The 25,122-nt window shown below is 54.2% G+C and overlaps 1 protein-coding gene across 2 annotated transcripts; it reads right to left on the bottom strand.

The window, feature by feature from the left end:
* Nucleotides 1-3,348: 3,348 nt before the first annotated feature.
* Nucleotides 3,349-16,221, bottom strand: Cmas (cytidine monophosphate N-acetylneuraminic acid synthetase). 2 transcript variants are annotated; one of them, XR_006146477.1, is made up of 9 exons: nt 15,923-16,221; nt 12,707-12,849; nt 11,954-12,109; nt 10,078-10,211; nt 7,984-8,078; nt 7,260-7,431; nt 6,053-6,206; nt 4,926-5,288; nt 3,349-3,360 (listed from the first exon to the last, which is right to left on the bottom strand). XR_006146477.1 is itself a non-coding variant. In XM_042672868.1 (8 exons), exons 1-8 carry the CDS (start codon nt 16,180-16,182, stop codon nt 5,098-5,100), a joined length of 1,305 nt encoding a protein of 434 aa, XP_042528802.1. In that variant the 5' UTR covers nt 16,183-16,221; the 3' UTR covers nt 4,669-5,097. The 2 variants fall into 2 exon arrangements, 1 of the variants encoding a protein (XP_042528802.1); XM_042672868.1 differs by lacking the exon at nt 3,349-3,360 and having other exon boundaries at nt 4,669-5,288.
* Between the last annotated feature and the right edge of the window lie 8,901 nt (nt 16,222-25,122).

The raw sequence follows: 25,122 nt of genomic DNA, 5'->3' as shown, positions 1-25,122 counted from the left end.
GGTTGGTGAGTTTCTCATCTGGAAATTCAGAAAATCCCAAATATTCCAAATAAATAAAACAAAAATAAAAAGTGCTGGTCAGGCGCCGGCGGCTCCCGCCTGTCATCCCGGCTCCTCAGGAGGCTGAGATCTGAGGATCCCTGGTAAAGGCCAGCCCTGGCAGGAAAGTCCGCGAGACTCTGATCTCCAAGGAACCACCAGAAAACCAGAAGTAGTGCTGTGGCTCAAGTGGTAGAGCACCAGCCTTGAGCTGAAGAGCTCAGGGACAGCGCCCAGGCCCCACCCACAACTACACACCTCGTTGGTTTTGATCTGATGCATTTTCAATTTGTGTTTTGTTCTTGTGTTTGGTCCAGGGGTGGTAGGGGACTGGATAAACTATTTTACTGCCAAGCAGAAAGAAAATCTTCGACGAGCTTTTCGCGGAGAGAATGAAGTATAGCGAGGTGGCCAGACACTTGAAGGAGTATTCCTAATGGCGACCGGCAACGCCGGCCACTTCCCCTCTGTGCTGGGTGGAGTTTGGAGCGCGTGTAAATAGGATTTTCCCCTCTGTGGAAAGTGGATTCTTTCTTCCAGTGACAATCAGATCATTTGTGACTGTGTCAAAAAGCATCGTGTATTTATTACTTTCCTGACGGTCGTGTCACAGGAAGGGTGAGATTATTGGCATTGGCTTCCAATGAGAAAAAGAGGATTCTAAGAGTTTATTGCCACAGGCATTCGATAAACCACGTTCCATTCCAAACAAAAGAAGGGGAAGATGATCCAAAACAGCGCCTGGGGTTGGGGTGCCTGTAATCCCAGCGGCTCAGGGGATCCCGGTTCAAAGCCACCCCGAGCAGGGAAGTCTGTGAGACTCATGTCAATGAACCACCACGAAGTCACCAGTGGAGCTCAAGCGGTAGAGTGAGAAAAATAAATTAATACAAAATGAATCAGAAGCTCAGGGACAGCGCCCAGGCCGTGAGTTCAAGCCCCACGACTGGCCAAAAAAGACTAAATGGAATGCATCCTAGTTTTATAAACACACATACCCACCTATGCATTATGACCAGGGAAGGGAGGGCTGAGATTTGTTCTTGAACCTTCATGGGGCTTGAACTCACTTTATATGATATATATATATATATATATATATATATATATATATATATATATATATAGGTTATATATACATCTCACATATATTCGTGTATATACACATATATTCACATACACAGAACATATATCAACATAGGTACACATGCAGCTATACGTATGTCATACATGTACGCACACAGACACGTTTACCGAAATACATTTATGTCTACGCATATATTATAAATATAGGAATTTACATTTGTTATAATATCTTTAGGCAAACTTATGCTTAGAGAAGTACTTGTATAAATATGAATACACACATAAAATGGAATTTTACTCATCCACCGGGAAAAAACGACACACCATGCGCAGACAATGGGTGGAAAACGCAAGAGCCTGCGTTGTCTCTCCTGTGTGGAAGTTCGAACTAAAGTCTACACAGACGTGAGACCCACAGCTAGAGTGCCACACACACACACGCACACACACACACGCACACACACACGCACACACACACACGCACACACACACACACGCACACGCACACACACGCACACACACACACACACACACGCACACGCACACACACCACACACACACACACGCACACACACACACGCACACACACACACACGCACACACCCCTACAGCACGGCCCCCGCCCAGGGAAGAATTCCAATGCTGCAAGTCCCGGAATAACTGACAGGTTGAACAAAGTGAGCAGCGGGAAGCTGGGCAGCGTGTGTGGGGGCAGAGGGAGGGGCTGAGGCCAAGGAGCAGGGCGCAAAGATGGCCGCCAGGCTGCTACGCCCCGTCCAGAGGTGAACATGAAGCCAGGGGACTGCGGGGAGGGGAGGGGCGGGGTGGGGGGAGAGGGGGGTGGGGAGAGGGGAGAAGGTGGGGGAGGGGTGGGGAGGGAGGGGGTGGGGGGAGGGGTGGGGAGGGAAGGGGTGGGGGGAGGGAAGGGGAGGGAGGGGGGTGGGGGAGGGGCGGGGAGGGAGGGGGGTGGAGGGAGGGGCGCCGTGGATCAGATGCGTGGTCATGAACGTCCATGTTGAACTGAAATCCCTCTGAATGTGCAAAGGGATTGTGTACACACTCATACACAATAAATGCATAAAATACAAACATACAGTAATAGAGAAAAATACTATACAACTGTATCATCACCATCACCATCACCATCACCACCATCATCATCATCATCACCATCATCATCACCATCATCATCATAATCACCATCATCATCACCATCATCATCATCACCATCACCATCATCATCATCACCATCATCATCATTATCATCACCATCACCATCACCATCATCATCACCATCATCATCATTATCATCACCATCATCATCACCATCATCATCATCATCATCATCACCATCATCATCATCATCATCATCATCATCATCATCATCACTATCACCACCATCATCATCACCACCACCATCATCATCATCACCATCATCATCATCATCATCATATCATCATCATCATCATATCATCATCACCATCATCATCATCATCATATCATCATCATCATCATATCATCACCATCACCATCACCATCACCATCATGAATAACGGTGACATCCATGAACGTCACTCATTGGGAAAGCTCGGGACAGCCGGCCTGCGTCTTACTGGGCATGGAGACAGAAATTGGGTCTCCCAAGGAGCCCCGGAGGCCCTGCTAGAGAGGCCCTCAAAAAGTGGGTTTCACCAGAACCTGACTTTCTTTTTGTCAGTCCTGGGTCTTGAACTCAGGGCCTGGGCACCGTCCCTGAGCTCTTTCACTCCAGGCTGGTGCTCAACCACTTAAGCCACAGCTCCACGTCTGGTTTTCTGGTGGTTCATGGGAGATCAGTCTCCGGACTTTCCTGCCCAGGCTGGCTTTGAACTGCGATCCTCAGATCTCAGCCTCCTGAGGAGCTGGGATGACAGGCGGGAGCCACGGAGCCCAGCTACCATGCATGTCTTAAGAGACCGTTTCTCAAAGTCTTGCCCATGATTTGGAAGCTTCTTGGGATCACCGGAGGAGACAGTTAGGGTGGAGACCCCCCAAGTTAGACCCTAGGAGCCCTCAGACAGGGGGTGGGGGCGAGTAAAAGATCTATGTGTGCTGAACCCCTTAGTGGAAGTTGGTGTGAAGAGTAGGGTCCAGGCCGGGCTAGTGTGTGTGTGTGTAAATATATGTGTATAAATACTCTTCCTTGTAAGTGATGTCACACTGAAGATCTGATCCATTGGCCGCCTGGGGAATGTTCTGGAACTGCCACCTAGTGTCTGCTCTTGGGTAATTACCATTTCTGTCCCAGAAGGTCCGTATGAGACAGGACTTAGTTCGTGCAGGGCCTGGGGCTTGAACTCCTGGCCTGAACGCTGTCCCTGAGCTTTTGTGGCTCAGGGCTGGCGCTCTACCACTTGAACCACTTCTGGGTATTTCTGGTGGTTAGAGAGGAGTCTCACGGACTTTCCTTTCTGGGCTGGCTTTGAACTGTGATCCTCAGATCTCGGCCTCCTGGGGAGCTGGGGTGGCAGTGCTCATTTTACATACAAGAATTAGCAGACAGACAAGATACACAGAGCACATTTTCTTTGGAATGTCGGGTTCAAGAACCGTTCCCTTCAGCTCTCTCCATCTTCGCCTCCCCATCCATCTTCCCAGCTACTTAAGGCTCACCCCCAATTCCGCTAGACCCTTCTGAGGTGCGCTGAGAGGAAGCCATGCAGGAAGGCTGCTCCTCTCTGGAGCAGGTCTGGGTGTGGCAGCGTGTACCGGCCCCGCAGTACACGCTACTCACGAGTGGTTTCCTATCACGTGGGGAAAGCCTCCGTTTTAACAGCTCCATCTGAGCCGGACGCCCATGGCTCCCGCCTGTCATCCCAGCCGCTCTGGAGGCTGAGATCTGAGGATCACAGCTCGAGGCCAGCCCCGGCAGGAAAGTCCGTGAGACTCTTTTGTCTCCAATAAACCACCAGAAAACCAGAAGTGGCGCTGTGGCTCAAGTGGTAGAGCACTTGCCTTGAGCTGAAGAGCTGAGGGACAGCGCCCAGGCCCAGAGTTCAAACCCCACAATGGACCAAAAAATAAAAATCACCATCATCTCACAGGAGGCTGCAAATGATTCTCCCTGCTACCGTCCACCAATAATGTTCACAACACGTGTGCTTGGGATATATTTTTTTTGTCGGTTGTGGGGCTTGAACTCTGGGCCTGATTGTTGTCCCTCAGCTCTTCAGTTCAAGGCTGGTGCTCTACCACTTGAGCCACAGCGCCACTTCTGGTTTTCTGGTGGTTTATTGGAGATCAGAGTCTCATGGACTTTCCCGCCCTGGCTGGCTTTGAACCGCGATCCTCAGGTCTCAGCCTCCTGAGTCGCTGGGATGACAGGCGGGAGCTGTTGGCGCCTGGCTCTTCCTTGGACATTTGATCCAGCTGTTCATGCTGCAGGCCGGTCTGCCGTGGCAGGTGCTGACATGGTTGTCCGGTGGCTTCTTTCTCGGGGGTGGGAGGCGTGGTTTAAAGGCGGCGCTTCGCCCTGGTCTCGCGCCACAGAGCCGTGCCCGCGCCTTTGTGAAATGCGGTTTTTATTGATGAAGGGGAGGCCGGGCCTCGGGCCCGCAACCTCCAAAACATACACAAGACTCCTGGTGTCGTGTAAACCACACACGGACACACTTCGCGCGGGGGGGGGGCGCACATGGGGAGGAGCTCACACCTGGTGTTCACTGAGAATCTGAGCGACGCTGCCGTCACCCCTGGAAATCAAGATCTCGTCGAGATGTAGGGGTATGCTTATTTCACATGGGGGGGCTGGAGGGGGGGACGATTGAAGGAGAGGGCGGGGGGAGGGGGGATCTGTCATAAATCACATCATACCTTCTGCACCATTAGATCATGGAGAGGCCGGACTGCACCCCCAAAGCCAAGACCAGAAGGACACCCCAAAACCCAAAGCAGCGGCCGGGCCTGCGTTTCCCGCCAGGACGCTGGCGTGTCTTACTTTTGGCATGAGTTAGTCACCTTCTCCATCAGAAGGAAAATGTGCTCTGCGAACTCTCGGATGGCGCCCCGGCCGCCGCTGCTCCTGCAGATGTAGCCCCCCGCTTTCTGGGCGGAGGTGCAGGCGTCGGCCGGGACCCCGCTGAGCCCCGCGCGATTCAAGCACTCCTCGTCCGACACTTCGTTCCCTGGGGACAGAAGGAACGCGGGTCAGGCCCTCCCGTCACGCACACACTTAAGACCTGCCTATAAACACATCGACCAGCGGCCGGGCGCCCGGGCTCCCGCCTGCCGTCCCAGCCACTCGGGAGGCTGAGATCTGAGGATCGCGGTTCAAAGCCAGCTTGGCTGCAGGAAAGTCTGGGGGGCTCTGATCGCCTGTGAACCAGCAAAAAGCTGAAGTGGAGCTGTGGCTCAAGGGGTAGAGCGCCAGCCTGGAGTGAAAAAAGTTCAGAGACAGCGCCCGGGCCTTCTCTTTTGCAAAAACAAATATACAGATATTCATACATCATCTCAAGGTAGAACTGGAGTCTAGGGTTTTCCTGAGCCATTTAACACAACTAAAACGCTCGTGTCAGTTGGAGAGATGTACTTTGTGCTTGACGATTGTTAGAAATTCTACACGTGAATCCCGCTGTTTCAATTCTTATTTTGTGCTGATCGTAGGGGTTGAACTCAGGGCCCGGGCACTGTTTTGTTTTTTTCCTTTTTCATGGCTGGCGCTCGACCACCTGGGCCACAGCTTCTCGTCCAGCTTTTTGCTGGTTCATTGGAGATAAGAATCGCACGGGCCTTTCCTGCCTAGGCTGGCTTTGAATCAGGATCCTCAGCTCCTCAGCCTCCTGAGCTGGGATTACAGGCATCTGCAACCGCCTTCTCCCGCTGCACTGGGTATTTCCTCGGGGTCAGCCCTGGATCTCCGCAGACGTCCCCGGGGCTGAGCGCGACTGACCGAGATACGCCACTTGCTTCCAGCACAGCCCCATCTCCTTCCGCCACTCGTCCACCACGGCCAGCTTGTCCGCGACGCTGATTTCCATTTTGCAGTCCAGCTTCAGGGAGGCGAGCGTCTGCTTGGAACACGTCCTCTCGGAGATGAATCGCACCTGCAGATCGCCCAAGCCCACCGGGAGACCAAAACATCAGCAGGAAAAGGGAGAAAGAAGCATTCCAGCCCAAGGCGGAGCCCCGTAACTACTCAACCCCGCACCGGCGGCCCGGCCCGAGGACTCATCAGGCAAACGTCAAATAGCCAGCTTGGTTTTGTTTTTGGTCGGTTGTGGGGCTTGAACTCAGGACCTGGGCACTGTCCCTCAACTCTTCAGCTCAAGGCTGGCGTCTACCACTTGAGCCACAGCACCACTTCTGCTTTTCTAGTGGTTCACTGGAGATCAGAGTCTCACGGACTTTTCCTGCCCTGGCTGGCCTCCAACCGCGATCCTCAGATCTCAGCCTCTGGAGTAGCTGGGATGATAGGCGGGAGCCACCGGTGCCTGAATGATGCTTTTCATTTGAGATCATTTAATATTTTAAAATAAACAAACAAGCAAATTAAATGGCAGTGACAGCCGGGCGCTGGTGGCTCACGCCCGGCATCCCTCAGGCGGCTGAGATCTGAGGATCGCGGTTCGAAGCCAGCCCACGCAGGGAAGTCTGTGAGACTCTACCTCCAACGAACCACCAAAACGGCCAGAAATGGCGCTGTGGCTCAAGTGGTGGAGCGCCAGACTGGAGCCAAAGCAGCTCAGGGACAGTGCCCGGGCCTTAAGTTCAAGCCAAGGGTTTGGCATACACACATGCAAATGGTAATTCAAAAGAAGAGGCTGCCCTGAACACAATTCAGAGACAAGACCTTATGGGAAAGACTGGGCCGCTCCGATTTTACTGGACACGTTCCATTGTTGACAGTATTGCCAGCCATTATAAACTGCCCATTGTCACAGGGACAGAAAGACATAGTAGTTGCTAATTAAAAGTCCTCATGATCCTTGGGATCATCTTTTTTACCAGGTGAAGGTTAAACTTCAGCTAATACTACAAAAGCTCCAGCTCACATTTCCTTGCACGTTCTCTGATTCTGAATCGAAATTTCATTAAAAACCCCCCACAACAGACACACCACAAAACACCACAAAACACTGGGTCGCTGGGTCACATACCTCGACACCGCTTTTCTTTAACAAACTTATGCCAATAGCATCTTTTACGTCATAAGATATGATTTCTTTGTGGTCTCCCGATACATACACGTGGCCGTTGGTGAGACACCCGTCGATATTGCAAACCAAAAGTTTGATCTCTTTAAGCTTCTCCTTGCCAAAATAGCCGTATCTGAAAGAAACCCAGCCGGGCCTTTGAGTCCACGCGCGGTGCTCGTGGGCGACGCCGCGGGCGGGCGGCCGACCCTGTCTTGTAAGTCTGCACCGGCCGTGTTCGAGCCCACCGTGTGTGTGCACAGAGCAAGAACCGTGACGTGCTGTTGGAGCTGACCCCATGTGTCTTAAGATCACAGAACCGGTCACGGCGGGGCTTCGTTTATACCCGGCTTCTAGCTGTGCGCAAGCTAAAGACTTAGCTAACCTAGGACATGTGGAGAAATCCTGACTGGAAACACCGTTACGGGCCGGGCACTGGGGGCTCCCGCCGGGTCGCCCCAGCTACTCGGGAGGCTGAGAAGTGAGGATCGTGGTTTGAGGCCAGCCTGGGGGGGAGGGGAGCTCCAATGAACCAGCAAGAAGCCGGAAGTGGAGCTGTGGCTCAAGCAAGCAGTACAACCCCTGAGTTCAAGCTGCAGGACTGGCACAAAAGCACCCCCCCCCCCCCCCCCCCCCGCCACCGAGCAAGACTCTTCCAGCGCAGCCATTTTCTCTTGCTTTGTGTTACCTTAGCACCCTTTGCTCGGCGATGGGCCAGTCGATGTCCACGTCGATGTCCACGCTGTGTTCTGCCCGCATCTCATAGTACGCCATCTTCCCTCCCTACAGGGACGGCAACACAAAATAGCAGGGGGTACTGGGTGCTGAGTCCTACCGTGGGCGCGAGACTGCGTCACCGAGACACACGCGTCAGCCCGGGAGCCCCGGCGGCTCAGCGCCCACGCTCTCCTCGTGGGAGGATGAAGCCCCAGGCCGCCAACGCCCTCGGCCCCGGTGCCGGGGCTCTGAGCATCTCTGCGGGCCCTGGGACTTGAACTCAGGGCCTGGGTGCTGAGCCCTGGGCTCTTCCATTCAAGGCTGGCCGTTGTGACTTCTGGCTTTTTGGGGCTCTGAGTCTCGTGGACTCTGCTGCCCAGGCTGGCCTCGAACCGCGATCCTCAGTTACAGCCTTCCTCATTACAGACGGGAGCCACCGACACCTCGCCTAGCCGATTCTTTCTGGGCGGTACCAGCTCCTCGTTTTTCTTTCTGTAGATGGCTTTTACAATCTCACCAACAGGAATACCCTGTCCTAAAGCCCTTACATACATCCTTCCATTTTTTTTTTTTCTGGAAGTTTCTCTAACGGTCCTCTAACGGTTCCAGCCAGCGTGTTCCCCTTTGCAGCTCTGGGGCGGCTGACTGCACACAGACACCGCTGTCCTTGGTCCTTAAGCCACACGGGGCAGCGGATGTTTGGATGATGGGTGAGGTCGCAGCTGGGCAGGGGATGGGGGGCGTGGAGGGGCCCACGGTGGGGGGGGGGAATCTCACCCCCAGAAATCTGGCTGCGGCGAGCAGCAGGATTTCTCTCTACCCGCGAGGGAAGGGTTAGGGCACGTTGGTTCTTAAGAGATCGGGAGAGAGGGCGGCTGTATACGAGATCGATGGAATCTAGCGCCGAATGGCCAGTGTGCTACACTCAGGCTACAAGACCAGAGCAGGCCTCTGCTCTTGCCCCAGACTCCTGTCCAACTCTGATATCCATTTGCCTGGTGTGGGTGCTGGAGGCTCAGTCCATTTGCCTGGTGTGGGTACTGGAGGCTCAGTCCATTTGCCTGGTGTGGGTGCTGGAGGCTCAGTCCATTTGCCTGGTGTGGGTGCTGGAGGCTCAGTCCATTTGCCTGGTGTGGGTACTAGAGGCTCAGTCCATTTGCCTGGGGGGGGTACTGGAGGCTCAGTCCACAGGGTCCAGGAACAGGGTGAGGGCTTTCCCACCTGGCTCTTTGTCAGCCATATCAAGCCTGAATCGTTTTTTTTTTTTCGTGCTAGTCCTGGGTGATTTCTGAAGCTTTTGTGCTCAAGGCTGGGGCTCTACCACTGAGCCACAACGTCACTTCTGGCTCTGTGCTGGTTCACTGGACTGAGGAGTCTTGGACTTTCTGGGCCGGCTTTGAATGGTGATCCTCGGCTCTCAGCCTCCACAGCAAAGACTACAGGCCTGAGCCACAGTCCCTGGCAGCATGGGTTATTTAAAGGGTCCAGAGGTGGACAAAGGAAGGGGAGAAGAGGGGGAGAAGGCAGCCGAAAATGCAGTGCGAACCCCACAAAATGCAGAACGAGGGGAGGGGTGGGGGAGGGTGGGAAGGGGGGACGTGGATCAAGATATTTCGTATTCATCAACTGCTTTGTCCAGCGGCAGCTCCTTTGGACAACTACTTAAAACTAACATCACAATCTACCTACCTCACCCCGGGACTACAGATCGTGGACACTGAAGCCCTGTAAAGACTGAAATGCACTCCCTAGTTCTTTTTCCTATTCTTCTTTTGGAGGAGGCTGGTGGTTCGAACTCTTGCTAGCTCTATCCTTGTTTTGTTGGTGGACCTGGGGCTTGAACTCGGGGCCTGGGCGCTGTCCCTGAGCTTCTTCTGCTCAAGGCTGGCGCTCTACCACTTGAGCCACAGCTCCATGCCTGGCTTTCTTGCGGGTCCACTGGAGATCAGAGTCTCACGGACTCTCCTGCCCGGGCTGGCTTCGAACCGGGATCCTCAGCTCTCGGCCTCCTGAGTGCTGGGCTGACGGGCGGGGCGGGGCGCTCCTCGGGCGGGGGAGCACGCACCTGCAGGTAGCCCGTCTCGATCAGGTGGCGCTTGGCGAAGTAGAAGGAGCCGTTCTCGTACAGCTCTCCGCTCCAGTCCTGCCGCCGGGGCCGCTTGGCGGGGTTCAGGTTCAAAGGCTCCGTCACCTCGCGAACTGAAGGCGAAAGGCTCTGTGAGCGGACCCGGCTTCGAACCCGGGGAGGGGATGGGGGGGGGGGGGAGACGCACTCAGAAACGCCACAAGGCGAACAAAACCAGCCACGTTCACCTACCTACAGACAACAACTCGAAGGGGCTTCTTGCTTTGTGTTTTGGTTTTTTTTTTCCTGCAGGTCCTGGGACTTGAACTCAGGGCCTGGGCACTGTCCCTCAGCTCTTTAGCTCAAGGCTGGTGCTCTACCAATTGAGCCACAGCACCACTTCTAGCTTTTTAGTGGTTCACTGGAGATCAGAGTCTCACGGACTTTCCTGCCTGGGCTGGCTTTGAACTGTGATCCTCAGATCTCAGCCTCCTGATTAGCTGGGATTTCAGGCGTGAACCACTAGTGCTCGGTTTAATGTTTGTTTGTTTTTTTAAAATCTAATATGGTTAAGAAATCCCTTTGGCAGAAGCTGAGCAATTTTTCTGTTCAATTACTATAGCTTCATTTTCCTCCCCCTGATACCCCAGGTCTTGAACTCAGGGCCCGGGTGCTACCCCTGAGCTTTTGTGCTCAAGGCTGGTTGGTCCTCTGCCACTTGAGCCACAGCTCCATTTGCAGCTTTTTGGTGCTGAACGAGCTAAGAGTTCTCACGGACTTTCCCGCCTGGGCTGGCCTCCAACCACGATCCTCAGATCTCAGCCTCCTGAGCAGCTGGGCTGACAGGCGGGAGCCACCGGTGCCCGGTTGCTTTTGAAGATGTCATCGATTCTTGCCGTATTTTCATGTCTGGGATTTGGTGCATCGGTTTAAAAATGCAAATCTACCTCTGAGCCCGCTAGGTACCGCGTGAACATCGCTACACCGGCTGGTGCTGCGGGCATTCTCGGTACGAACCTGGAGAATCGTCATTGCCAGCCTGTCTTTCCAGCCTCCCTCGCCTCCCTGAGCGCTTCCTCCGGCTTCCCCGGGGTCTCATGGAGGACACCCAGCCCAGACACGCAACACCACACAAGCAGCACACGGCAGCTCATGACCTGTTCACGGCGTTATTCCTGCAATGGGTGGTGGGTACTTCCCAGCTAGTTGATGACGACATGGATGGTGGCACTTGCCGATCTCTCCGGCTGGAGCTCAGGCTCCCAATGGAGGCCCGACCCCGACTCCTCAAGGAGCCCGAAGCAGCCATTCCACAACCCGAGGCTGTGGGATCGCCAGACTTTTCTTGGATGGACATGTAGGAATTGCATGAAACACACCCCCCCCCAAAAAAGGCCACGTCTGCTCAACAGGCACAGGGATGTAAGAGGCTCAGGAGGTGGGACAGAAAAAAGTAAAAGCAGCCAGGCTCCGTGGCTCCCGCCTGTCATCCCAGCTCTTCAGGAGGCTGAGATCCGGAGGATCGCGGTTCAAGGCCAGCCCGGGGAAGGGGAAAGGCTGTGAGTCTCTTTATCTCCAATGAAGCTCCCCAAAAGATGGAAGTGGAGGTGTGGCTCAGGCGTTAAAGGACACACCCTGCGTGAGGAGACTCAGCAAGGCCAGCACCCAGGCCCTGAGTTCAAGTCCAGGAACTGGTACTGATTAAAGAAGGAAAAGACACGGAGAGCGCAGGGAGGGACTCAGGTTCTGCCTCGCCTCAAGCACAGGAAGCCAAGGCTCAAGTGTCGCCTCCCACTTCCTCTCCCTTCCCTCCCAGGATTCCAGGCGGATGGGCCCGGGGGCAGGGACGGTGGGGGGCCGCGCGGGCCACGCTCACCTCCTTTCTGGATCTCGCTCCATCGGAACTGGTGGCGCCGGACCACGGAGAACACGGAGTCGTAGCCTTCCTCGCGCAGCATGTCAGCCACCTTCTGCAGGTCGCTGGGGTGGAGGCAGGGCGACGTGGCCTGGATGTTCCCCACGATGTCCACCTCTGCGGGGCGGGAGGGTGGCCGGGGTCAGGCGGAGGGCCTTCCATCAACCCACCGTGTCTCCGCCTTGCAAGCCATCTCCGTGCTGGTGCTCTACCACTTGAGCCACGGCGCCACTTCTGGTTTTCTGGTGGTTCACTGGAGATCAGAGTCTCACAGACTTTCCCTGCCCGGGCTGGCCTCAAACTGCAATCCTCTAGATCTCAGCCTCCTGAGGAGCTAGGATGACAGGCGTGAGCCTCGGCGCCCGGCCTGCTTTTTTATATGGACTGCATAGTTCAGGCGCTGGCCCTGGGGCTTCTTTTGCTCTGCCACTTGAGCCACAGCACCGCTGCTGGCTTTTTGACACTCGCGTGTAATGGTCACAGCCCGGGCAGGAAAGGCCGTGAGACTCTGATCTCCAAGGAACCACCAGAAAACCAGACGTGGCACCGTGGCTCAAGTGGTAGAGCACCAGCCTTGAGCAAAAGAGCTCAGGGACAGCACCCAGGCCCTGAGTTCAAGCCCCAGGACCAACACACACACACACACACACACACACACACACACACAAACCCAAAACCCACCCAGCAGAATGATGGGCGGAGGAGCGACCCTACCATTGTGGTACTTAAGGAACTCTACAATGGCGTCCAAGGAGGTAGAGCTGTCTTTGGAGGTTTCTGAGCTTCTCCGGTGCACCTGGGCTCCGAACTGCTTGGCTATGATTTCTATTTCATCATGGTCTGTCGAAACCCAAACACTGCTCAGATATTAAACGAAAGAAAAAAGAAAATTAAATAGCCAACGACTCCCCCTTTTCCTCCCACCCCCAAAAGAAGACAACCCTGCACTGGGTCATACAAAGTACCCCTGTACCGTCATTAATTCTTAATCTACTGGGTTTTTTTGGGGGGGAGGTGAGGGGGCTTGAACTCAGGGCCTGGGTGGTATTCCCACTTCCGCCTTTGTGTGGTTCATTGGAGGTTAAGAGTCTCACAGTTTCTTGGGTTTCTAAACCCGATCCTCCACTCCCAGCCTCCAGAGTGGTTGGGATTATAGGCATGTGCCACCGTACCTGGCCCAGCATTTTTTCCTCCCTATCCTAATGAGTACAGAGTTTGGCAGCTCTGCGAAGGTTGAGCCTTGTTAACCTGATTTCTGCCTGGCAGAGAAATCGGCCTTAGGTCAATTAAACCACAGGTGATTTACAACCCAAACCAAACCCAAACCCAACTTCATCCCTACGGCAGCCTCTGACCCTGAAACACACTGATCAGGAAGTTACAATTTTCCTCCTCTTCCTCCCAAGGGCAAATGTTTGCTGAGGCGAGGAAGAAAAGGACTCGCAGGTACACCAAGGTCCTGGGGTCATACTGAATCAATAAAACTGAAACACATCGCCCACGAGCTGAGCACGGGGCGGGCCGGATGCACAGGGAGTCTTAGTCACCCTGAACTTCCTTGTACCTTGGATCGGGGGTTCCCCATGCTGCCCCCCCCCCCCAGTGCCAATCTAGCTGGCCCGTGTGTGTCTGCCACGTGTTCCTGGCCTGTGTCCAGACACACCCTCGGGCTTGTGCAATCCTGAACCAGCTCACAGCCCACAGGCACCGGGCGAGCATTTCAACATACCATCTGGCCCGCGGAGCCTACGGTATTTACTATCTGTCTTTTCCTTGAGACCAACTCTGCCAAAAGCTGAAATAGTGAAGAAAAGACATTTCTTGCCCAACGTTCGGTGGCTCCCGCCTGTCATCCCAGCGACTCAGGAGGCTGAGATCTGAGGATCGCGGTTCAAGGCCAGCCCGGGCAGCAAAGGTCTGGGAGACTCTGATCTCCCCTGAACCACCAGAAAAACGGAAGTGGAGCTGTGGCTCAAATGGTAGAGGGCGAGCCTTGAGAGAAAGAGCTCAGGGAGCAGCACTCAGGACCTGAGTTCAAGTCCCAGTAGGGGTAACCAGAGAAACAAAAAAAACAAAAGAAGAAGACATTCCCTTTAATGTTTCCTTAGTACTTGTGAGCATCGTCAAGATTACTGCTAATTGCGCATTTCCTGGTTTGCAAGTATGGAAACTGAGGCACAGGAGGAGAGAAGAGTCAGACAGATCCTTGGACCCAAGGGGGGGGGGGGGGGAGATGCTGTGAAATATTAGATGGTTAGATCGCTTCTTCGGGGCTAGGAACTGAACTGGGGGCTCGACCCGAGAAAGTCCTTGAACCATGACCTTCAGATCCCAGCCTCCCGAGCCGCTGGGATTACAGGTGTGAGCCACCAGCGCCCTGCCTGATTTTTCTTTCTCACAGTCCTATTATCGCGACAGTGGCAGATACCACAGGTGGCTCAAAGGACCCGAGCACACACAACACCCACATTATTTTTTATTTTCTTTTGGGGTCCGGTCGTGGGGTCTGAACTCTGGGCCTGGGCGCTGTCCCTCAGCTCTTCAGCTCAAGGCTGGCGCTCTACCACTCAAGCCACAGCGCCACTTCCGGCTTTCTCTGCTTATGTGGTGCTGAGGAGTCGAACCCGGGGCCTCATGCGTGCGAGGGGAGCACTGTACCCCTGAGCCACCTGTCCAGACCCCTAAAAACCTTTTCAGGAAGCCAGTTTTCCGGGCTAGCGGGGTTTGAACTCGGGGCTTTGTGCCACGCTGCTCCTGGGGCCCTGCCTCCCCCCCCATTCAACCCCAGCTGTCTGGATAGTTCTTCCTCAGACGTTTCCCACCATGCTCTGCCTCGCGCCCCCCCCAGCAGGGACTGCAGCTGGGCCACCACACCCCAGGCCTGGGGCCTCCACCTCGGGCCTCCCCACCTCGGGCCTCCCCTTCGGGGCCTCCACCTCGGGCCTCCACCTCAGGCCTCCCCACCTCGGGCCTCCACCTCGGGCCTCCCCACCCCGGGGCCTCCACCTCAGGCCTCCCCACCTCGGGCCTCCACCTCGGGGCCTCCCCACCCCGGGCCTCCACCTCGGGCCTCCCCACCTCGGGCCTCTCCACCCCGGGCCTCCACCTCAGGCCTCCCCACCTCGGGCCTCCCCACCTCGGGCCTCCCCACCCCGGGGCCTCCACCTCGGGCCTCTACCTCAGGCCTCCCCACCTCGGGGCCTCCACCCCGGGCCTCCCCACCTCGGGGCTCCCGGTTCTTTGCGTCCTTCTGTGCACTCTGGGCCTCTCTGAGGACGAGGACCCAGTGAAGGCGTGGCAAACGGGCACTGGGGCGCTCTGTCTGTCTGTCTGTCTGGCGGCCTGCCGGCCGCCCAGGCCTTTTTATCTCCCGGTGCCAGCTTCCCTACGCCCGGCCCCACCCGCGGCGTCCTCGGTGGGGGACAGAGATCGCTTTTCTCCCCGGCCTCCTCGCACGGGGCCCACCGGCCACAGGGCAGCGTCTCGGCCCCCTGACCCGGGCGCCCCCCCCCCCCCCGCCCCCCGCCTGGGGCCGGAGCGGCGGGCGCTGACTCACGGGGGGGGGGGGGGGGGGCCCGGGGCGCCGCCGCCGGTCCAGCCCCTCCCCAAGGGCGGAGATCGATCGCCTCCAGGGCAGGCCCGAGGGGCGGCCCTGGGAAGAGGCCAGAGACTCGGCCGCGGGGTCAGCGCTGTGCACGGCCCCGGGGCCCCGCGCGATCGCCGGCCTGGGCGGCCCCGGGTCCCCGCGCGATCGCCGGCCTGGGCGGCCCCGGGTCCCTGGTGCGATCGCCGGCCTGGGCGGCCCCGGGTCCCCGCGCGATCGCCGGCCTGGGCGGCCCCGGGTCCCCGCGCGATCGCCGGCCTGGGCGGCCCCGGGTCCCCGCGCGATCGATCGCCGGCCCGGGCCCCCCGCCCCGCCGCCCCGCGCACCTCTGGAAGACGCCCGAGTCGAGCGCGGCGCGCAGCACCCAGCCGATGAGCGGGACGCCGGCCAGGCGCCGGATGTTCTTCAGCGGGATGCCCTTGCTGCCGCCGCGCGCCAGCACCAGCGCCGCCAGGTGCGGCGGCTTCTCGGCGCCGCGGGCCGCGCCGCCGCGGGCGCCGCGCTGCAGCTTCGGGGGCCGGCCCCGCGCCGGGCGGCCCCGCGGGCTGGACGCCGAGGCGGCGGGCGCGCGCTCCACCGCGTCCATCTTCCTCCCCCGCCGCCGCCCCAGCTTCTCCGCATCCGGCAGCGCGGGGGCCCGCCCGCCCGCGCCGCTGCGCCCGGCGCCGCCCGCCCGCTGCGGGCTCCCGCCCCGGACTCCCGCGCGCCGCCCGCCGCCGCGCCGGCCCCGCCCCGCGGGGCACGCCGGGAGATGTAGTTCACACCACCGCCAACCCGGAAGCGGCCGCGGCTCCAGGACACAGACACACAAGGGACGCCGGGAAATGTAGTTCAGGTGCCACCGCGGCGAGTCCCTGCTGGCAAGGCACGCCGGGAAGTGTAGTCCACACCACCGCCACTCCGGAAGGACACAGACGCCCTACATCACACCTCTCCTAGCAACGGTCGCCCGGAAGTGTAGTCCCCGCCGCCGACGCTCAGGGAGCCGACCGCCGCCCCGGGAGCCGGTCACGCCTGCGTACGCACACCTGCGCACGCACACGCCCCTTCTGGCACGGCATGCCGGGAAATGTAGTCCACGCCACCGCCCGTCGGAAAGTGGCCGCCGCTCCCGGAGACGGCCACGCCCACGCTACGCTCCTTCCGGCAAGGCATGCCGGGAAAGGTAGTCCAAACCCCACCGCTCCAGGAAACGGTTACGCTTATGCCACGCCCCCGTGTCAAGGCACGCCGGGAAATATAGTCCAAACCGCCGCTCGGAAGGCGAACGCGGCTCCAGGCGCATGTCACGCTCCAAACGTCTTCCTAGGCACGCCGGGAAATGTAGTCCATGCTACATTGCTCCACCCACACCACGCCCCCTCTCACAAGGCATGCCGGGCGATGTAGTCCAACCTGCAGCTCTGACTCAGCCCAGCCACACAGGAGGCTGAGATCTGAGGATCCAGGTTCGAAGCCAGCCCGGGCAGGAAAGTTCGTGAGACTCTTATCTCTCATGAATCACAGAAAAAGCCAGAAGTGGAGCTGTGGCTCAAAGTGGTAGAGCACCAGCCTTGAGTGAAAGAGCTCAGGGACAGCGCCCAGGCCCTGAGTTCAAGACCCAAAACTGACCACAAAAAAATATATATATGTATGTATATATATATATATATAATACTTTACTATTAAAATATGTTGGAGTAGAAAATGCTTTTACATAAATTCTATACTATTTCAAGATAGAAAATACCTTATATACAGCCGGGCGCCGGTGGCTCACGCCTGTCATCCCAGCTGCTCAGGAGGCTGAGATCTGAGGATCACGGTTCAAAGCCAGTCCAGGCAGGAAAGTCCCTGAAACTCTGATCTCCCATAAACCACCAGAAAACCAGAAGTGGCGCTGTGGCTCAAGTGGTAGAGCACCAGCCTTGAGCTGAAGAGCTCAGGGACGGCGCCCAGGCCCTGAGTTCAAGGCCTAGGGCCTACATGCACATCGCCCGTGGACAGCACTGTTTTGTTGAAGCACTGCTGGAGCCTGGAGCTTGCTGGCGGGCGCCCTGCCCCGGATCCACGCCTCCAGGCTGACTTCTTGCTGGCTACATTGGATTTGGACTCAGGCTGGCCTCACACCCTGGTCCTGCGAATCCCAGCCTCCTAGCAGCCGGCTTACGGGAGGGCCCCGCCAGGCCCCGCTGAGGTGGTTTTAGGTTGTTAAGGGCGTTGCACCTACTTAGACTTCCTGCTTTGGTTGAGCCAGGGTCTGGCTTTGATTCTATTTCTTTTCTGTTTTCATTCATTCATTCATTGCCTCCTCCTTGCAGGGACAGAGCACGGATTTGGGGTTCGGTGTCCCTCTGGAGTCCTCGGAGAGTCTGGGAGGATTGAATTAGGGGTTTTGAGATGAAGAGATGACTCTGGATTATATAATCACAGAGGTGTGTGTGTGTGTGTGTGTGTGTGTGTGTGTGTGTGCGCGCGCACGTGTGTGCGTGTGCCAGTGTTGGGACTCCCACTCAGGACCTGGGTGCTGTCCCTTAGCTCTTTCATGGAAGGCTCGACGCTCTGTCATTTGAACCACAGCTCCACTTGGGGTTAAATAGAGATGAGAGTCTCACGGACTTTCCTGCCCAGGCTGGCTTTGAACCGTGATCCTCTACATCTCAGCCTCCTGAGTTGCTGGGATGACAGGCGGGAGCCACTAGGATCTAGCTACTCACAAATTCCTAAAAGACAGACAGATGTGTCAGCGTCAGAGGGAGAGAAAAAAAAGACGTAGAAGTCAAAGCTGGGTGCTAGTGGCTCCCGCCTGACATCCCAGCGACCCAGGAGGCTGAGATCTGAGGATCATGGTTCAAAGCCAGCCCTGGCAGGAAAATCTGTGAGACTCTGATCTCCTATGAACCAGTAAAATGCTGGAAGTGGAGCTGTGGCTCAAGTAGAAGAGCACCAGCCTTGAGAAAAAGAACTTCAAGGATGCACAGGGCCCTGAGTTCAAACCCCAGGACCCCCGCCCCCTCCCCGGGTTACTTCTCCAACTTTAAAAAGTAAAGATATAATCTGGCCACTAGATGGCTCCCTTTGCCTAGGCTGGAGTTAGAGAGAGAGAGAGAGAGAGAGAGAGAGAGAGAGAGAGAGAGAGAGAGAGAGAGAGACAGACAGACAGACAGACAGACAGACAGACAGACAGACAGACAGACAGACAGAGACAGAGACAGAGACAGAGACAGAGAGACAGAGAGAGAGGGGAGGGGAGGAAGGGAAGGGAAGGGGGAGAGAGGGAGAGTCCTGGGGCCTGAACTCTATCCTTGAGCTCTTTGTGCTCAAGGCTGGTGCTCTACCACTTGAGCCACAGCGCCACTTACAGTTTTCTGGTGGTTCATTGGAGATCAGAGTCTCAAGGACTTTCCTGTCTGGGCTGGCTTTGAACCGCAATCCTCAGATCTCAGCCTCTCGAGTAGCTAGGATGACAGGCGGGAGCCACCAGTGCCTGACTATGAGAACATTTCTGGCAATTCTTTCTTAAGGATCTATTTGCTTGGGATGGAATGGCAGTGTCTATAGGAATGAATGGTTTTTCATTTCATGCTATATTCAAAAACACACCGTTTTTGAATGCCTGTTCTAGACAACACACCATTACTAAGCATGAGGCTGGGCTGTATAAATTAAAAAGGACCAAAAACCCAAACCAAAGCCCCGCAGCTCCATCAGAACCCTTTGCGAGTTCATGGAAGAGATCAGATATATCAATGATTAAATACGACATGTAGAAAGCAAAATATAATCGATCTCCAATCTCCATGCATTCAACCTTCATCTATGAATGGGATTTGAACTCAGGGCCTGGGTGCTGTCCCTGAGCTCTTTCGCTCAAGGGTGGCGCTCTACCACTTGAACCACAGCGCCATTTCCAACTTTTTGGTGGCTAACTGGAAATAAGAATCTCATGGATTTTTCCTGCCTAGGCTGGCCTCCCCCCCACGATCCTCAAATCTCAGCCTCCCTCACAACATCCGAACCAATTGAATCTGTAGAATGGAATCATCAGATCTCATGTCTGGATTGATTCCCATACAAATTAAGCTATTACCTGGGGCTGGTGGCTCACGCCTGTCATCCCAGCTGCTCAGGAGGCTGAGATCTGAGGATCGTGGTTCAAAGCCAGCTGGGGCAGGAAAGTCCGTGAGACTCTGATCTCCAAAAAACCACCAGAAAACCAGAACTAGCACCGTGGCTCAAGTGGTAGAGCGCCAGCCTTTGAGCTGAAGAGCTCAGGTACAGCGCTCAGGCCCTGAGTTCAAGTCCTGGGGACTGGCACAAATAATACTAGTCATACTATGAACAATAATAACAATAGAGCAGAATTCTTTTCTCTGAAGCTTTTTGGCTGGTGATCACATAAAGGGAAAAGAATCAATCGAGTGTACGGGATATTCCTGGGTCTTCAATCGGGAACCAGTGGCTTCCCTACCCGGGGCTGAATGACCGTGCAGCGGTCAGCAAACCCGATGGAGACAGTCATGTCATCCTGCTCCTTGAGCCATAGCTGAGAGTCCTAGAAAGTTCTTCTCTCTCTCATGCCCTGATGCGTTTGTTGAGTGGTTTTGCAGCCGGGGCGGGGGGGGGGTTCCTCTTGTTTATGTTGGGGGTCACATGTCTAGGATACGCTGTCTATATCCACGACCAGCCGTGGTGTGCAAGTCTGCACGTCCACCCTCTTCCTCCCCCGAGAAGGGAACCGACCCACGATCGAGTTCTCACAACACCAAAGACACACTTAGGATTTAAAACAATCCTCAGCGGGGAAAAGGAACGATCCTTGTGTTTTTTTTTGTTGTTGTTGTTTCCAGTCTGATCCAGGAACCACCACCACCAAACCCCATGCAAAGCCGTGGGTCACAATACGACTCTTCCACCAAGAAAAACTAGAAATGATGCACACAGACAGGAACATCTTATTTTTTTTTTGAAATAAATGTATGTGCTTCCCACACGCGTCCATGTTCCCAGAGATCTTGTGTCAAGGTGAACAGCCGTGCAAAAGCTTCCCACAGGAAAAACATTTCTCACCACCCAGCTTCCTGGCTAGTACGAGGTTCACAGAAAGAACCATCACCAAAGGTTATTGCTGCACAAGCCTGGAAGGCCTTTCTAGAACATTCTTTCCCCCCCCCCCCCCCATCTCTGGGACTGGATGAAAGGTGGTTGTGATTATTTGTGATCATCGTGATCATTTTGGAGGGGGGTTGGGTGCCGGTCCTGGGTCTTGAACTCAGGGCCTGGGCGCTGTCCCTGAGCTGCTTTTCCTCAAGGCTGGTGCTCTACCACTTGAGCCACAGCGCCACTTCCAGCTTTTCAGTGGTTTATTGGGGATCAGAGTCTCTAAGATTTTTGTCTGCCTGGGCTGGCTTCGAACCGCGATCCTCAGATCTCAGCCTCCCGAGTAGCTGGGATGTCAGGCGGAAGCCACCGGCACTGGGCTTTTTCCTGGTGTCTCTGCTTACGTAGTTCATCCAATTTGGAATCTCCTTGCTCTCAGGTGAGTTTTCGGGGACAGAGTCCAGATTCGGTTAGGCTCTAGTCTTTCCAGTCTGGGGTGAATTTGGAGGGTCGAGATGTGTGTGTAGGGTTTGGTTTTATTTTGGGGGGATGTTGGGATGGGTGAAAGAGAACAGCTGGAGGGAACTTTGGTGGGAATTTGGCAAGCCAATGCGTTGGAGGACGGGAAAGAGAGAAAGCTGACGTTCCAGAAAGATAAACAGGAAAACGGTGTCAGCAAACTCACCTCAGAAGAGAAGGCCCACGGGCAGGCCGGCAGATGTATTGTATATTTTAGTTCTGCAGTCTCAGAAGAAGTAGGGAAAAAGTCTCTTCTGTTCTCCATCTTTCTAGAAAACGACGGTGGGGAAAATCCTTCTCCATTTTCCTTCATCCTGAGCACCTACACCGCAGGAGGCTGAGATCTGAGGATTGTGATCTGAGGCCAGCCCAGGCAGGAACATCCCTGAGACTCTTCATCACCAACGAACCACCACAAAGCCAGATGGGGAGCTGTGTGGCTCAAGGTGGTAGAGCACCAGCAGCGGAGATCAGAGTCTCACAGACTTTCCTGCCTGGGCCGGCTTTGAACCATGATCCTCAGATCTCAGCCTCCTGATTAGCTGGGATGACCTTCTTCCTGAAGACACCCATGCTTTGTGCAATTGGTGGCTCGTGAATGAGGAGCAGCAAGCTGTGGGTTGATTTCACTGCTGCAGTTTCTAGAAAGATCGAATGTGTTGTCTTATTTTTTTATCTTTTGGCTTTTGGTCTATGGTCTTGTCATCTCAAATGACCCATTCATGACCGAAGTGGACACACTCCCTGGCACCCACGTTCAGGAGTGTGAAAAACGGTTACGTGGCCGTACCCACCCGATCGGTAGTGTTTATCTGAGTTCTATTTCTCTTAGCTCCTCCGATCGCTTTCTAGATGAGCTGGCCCTGATTTGCAATTCTGGGAACGCCGCCAATGACGCCCTGTTCTTTCTGTTATTTTTCCTTTTCTTTCTTCTTCCCCTTTAACCTCCCAGCCCCTTTTAGCACTCCTTTAGGACGTGCTTGGATGTGAGTGTGCATCGCAGATCTGTTCAGATGGATTTGCACCAAGGTAGGGATAATCGTTGTACGGTGTGTGCCAGTCCTGGGGCTTGAACTCAGGGCTTCAGGTGCTGTGCATTAGCTTTTCCCCTCTCTCAAAGCTGGTGCTCTACCACTTGCGTCAACCTCCGTTCTTGTCTGGATTTAAATTTAAATTTTTTTTTTCTAGTTAATTGGAGAGGAGAATCTCTTAAGATTTCTCTGCTGGGGCCGGCCTCCAACTGTGATCCTCAGATGTCAGCCTCCAGAGTAGCTGGAATGGCAGGCGTGAGCCGCGGGGCGCAGGGTTATTTGAGTTAATGTTGAATCCGATCAGGACATCGTGATTGTTCTTCGGGCACTGAGACCAGGGCCTGCAGAAAAGCTGCATGTGAAAGAGATGGGGTCTGGCCTTCACACCTTGCATCCCGTCCTGGAGAAAGAAAATAATATATAATCACATGTAGCCATATAAAACCATGTCTAAGTAACACGTATACAATGTGCAGTGACAGAAATAAAAATATATGATAGCCCAATGATATATAACATGTAAATAATGCGTATAAAATAATACATGGCAATAAAAGAATATAACAAAACAATGTATAAATAATGTGTTTAAAAGAATATAGAGCAATAAAGTAATGTATAAGAAAATAATATGTAATAGATAAATCATGTGTATAAAAGAACATATAGCACAAAATAATATATAACAAAATGATATATAAAGTGTGCAAAAGAATATACAGCAATATATGCAGCAGTAATATATAATAACTAATCTATAATATATAAATAGTGTGTATAAAAGAATATGGAGGGCTGGGAAGGTGGCTCAGTGGTAGGTAGATTGAGTGTTTGCCTAGCGTGCATGAAGCCCTGGGTTTGTTTCCTCAGTATCCCATACACAGACAGAAAAAGCCAGAAATGGGTTGGGAAAATGGCTTAGTGGTAGAGTGCTTGCCTCACATACATGAAGCCTTGGGTTTGATTCTTCAGCACCACATAAACAGAAAAAAACTGGAAGTGGTGCTGTGGCTCAAGTGGTAGAGCGCTAGCCTTGAGCTGAAGAGTTCAGGGACAGCACCCAGGCCCTGAGTTCAAACCCAGGACTGGCCAAGGAAAAAAGAAAGAAAAAGAAAAAAAAAAACAGACTAGAATATATAATAACAAAATAATATCTACATCATGTGTATAATAAATAATGTGTATAAAACATAGCAACAGAACACATAATAAAATCGCTTCGATGACTAATGTGCATGCAGAGTGCACAGTAATAACACGATCATTTATAATAACAAAGTGACATGCAATAGCATGGAAATGTATAGAAGAGCATGGACTAATAGGCATGTAATGAAATGTAAAATAGTAGATAACATGACAATATAATAATAATAAATAAATAACAATAATAAAATAATAGATAACATGACAATATAATAATAATAAATAACAATAACAAATAATAGATAACATGATAATATAATAAAGTAATAGATAACATGACAATATAATAATAATAAATAATAACAATAATAAAATAATAGATAACATGACAATATAATAATAATAAATAACAATAACAAATAATAGATAACATGATAATATAATAAAGTAATAGATAACATGACAATATAATAATAATAAATAATAACAATAATAAAATAATAGATAACATGACAATATAATAATAATAAATAACAATAATAAATAATAGATAACATGATAATAGAATAATAAAAATAAATAATAAAATAATATATAACATGATAATATAATAAAATAATATATAACATGATAATATAATATAATAGATAACATGATAACATAATATAATAAAATAATAGATAACATGATAACATAATATAATAAAATAATAGATAACAATATAATAAAATAATAGATAACATAATATAATAAAATAATAGATAACATGATAACATAACATAATAAAATAATAGATAACATGATAATATAATAATAGATAACATGATAATATAATAATGATAAAATAAATAATAATAGATAACATCTATAACAATAGATGAAATAACAGATAACATCTATAGAGGATGAGAGAATAATCTGTGATGGTAAAACAGTGGTGGACAGTCTGAGGTCCCATCTGGGGGCCCCCTGTGTCTCTGGTCAGCGCGTGGGCTGGCGGGGTGGAGGAGGCAAGGGCCCGGGTCGGGCGGGGCACGCGGGGCACCTGGCCCCCTTGCCCGGCCTTGGCACTCACGGGGGCGTCGGGGTCGGAGGCGTCTGCGCAGGCCCCACGGGGACAGCGGGTGGCGGGCGTTTTGTGTCGTCGGGAAACCTGATAGGAGGCGGCAGCTGTGCTTCCCCCGCGCCCCCCCTCTCCCTGCCGGGCCGCTGCCGGGAAAACAACCCACCGGGGGCCGGGGGAGCCGGGGAGCCGGGGAGCCGGGGGAGCCGGGGAGCCGGGGGCAGCTGGGGGAGCCGGGGCCGGGGAGCCGGGGAGCCGGGGGCAGCCGGGGCCGGGGGAGCCGGGGGAGCCGGGGGCAGCCGGGGAGCCGGGGGAGCCGGGGGAGCCGGGGGAGCCGGGGGAGCCGGGGGAGCCGGGGGAGCCGGGGGAGCCGGGGAGCCGGGGGAGCCGGGGAGCCGGGGGCAGCTGGGGGAGCCGGGGCCGGGGGAGCCGGGGAGCCGGGGGCAGCCGGGGGCAGCCGGGGGCAGCCGGGGGAGCCGGGGAGCCGGGGGAGCCGGGGGCAGCCGGGGGCAGCCGGGGGCAGCCGGGGGCAGCCGGGGGCAGCCGGGGGGAGCCGGGGGAGCCGGGGGAGCCGGGGGAGCCGGGGGAGCCGGGGAGCCGGGACGGGACGCGGCGCAGCGCGGGGCAGACTGCGCCCAGAACTTTTTCTGGGGGGGGAGGACAAGGAAGGAAGAAGAGGGGGTGCGGG

This window comes from Dipodomys spectabilis, unplaced genomic scaffold (assembly GCF_019054845.1).
Source record: "Dipodomys spectabilis isolate Male_0828 unplaced genomic scaffold, ASM1905484v1 ptg000779l, whole genome shotgun sequence".
Taxonomy (NCBI): Eukaryota; Metazoa; Chordata; class Mammalia; order Rodentia; family Heteromyidae; genus Dipodomys; species Dipodomys spectabilis.
The sequence above is the reverse complement of the archived record's forward strand: the minus strand, read 5'-3'. Positions and strand labels throughout refer to the sequence as shown.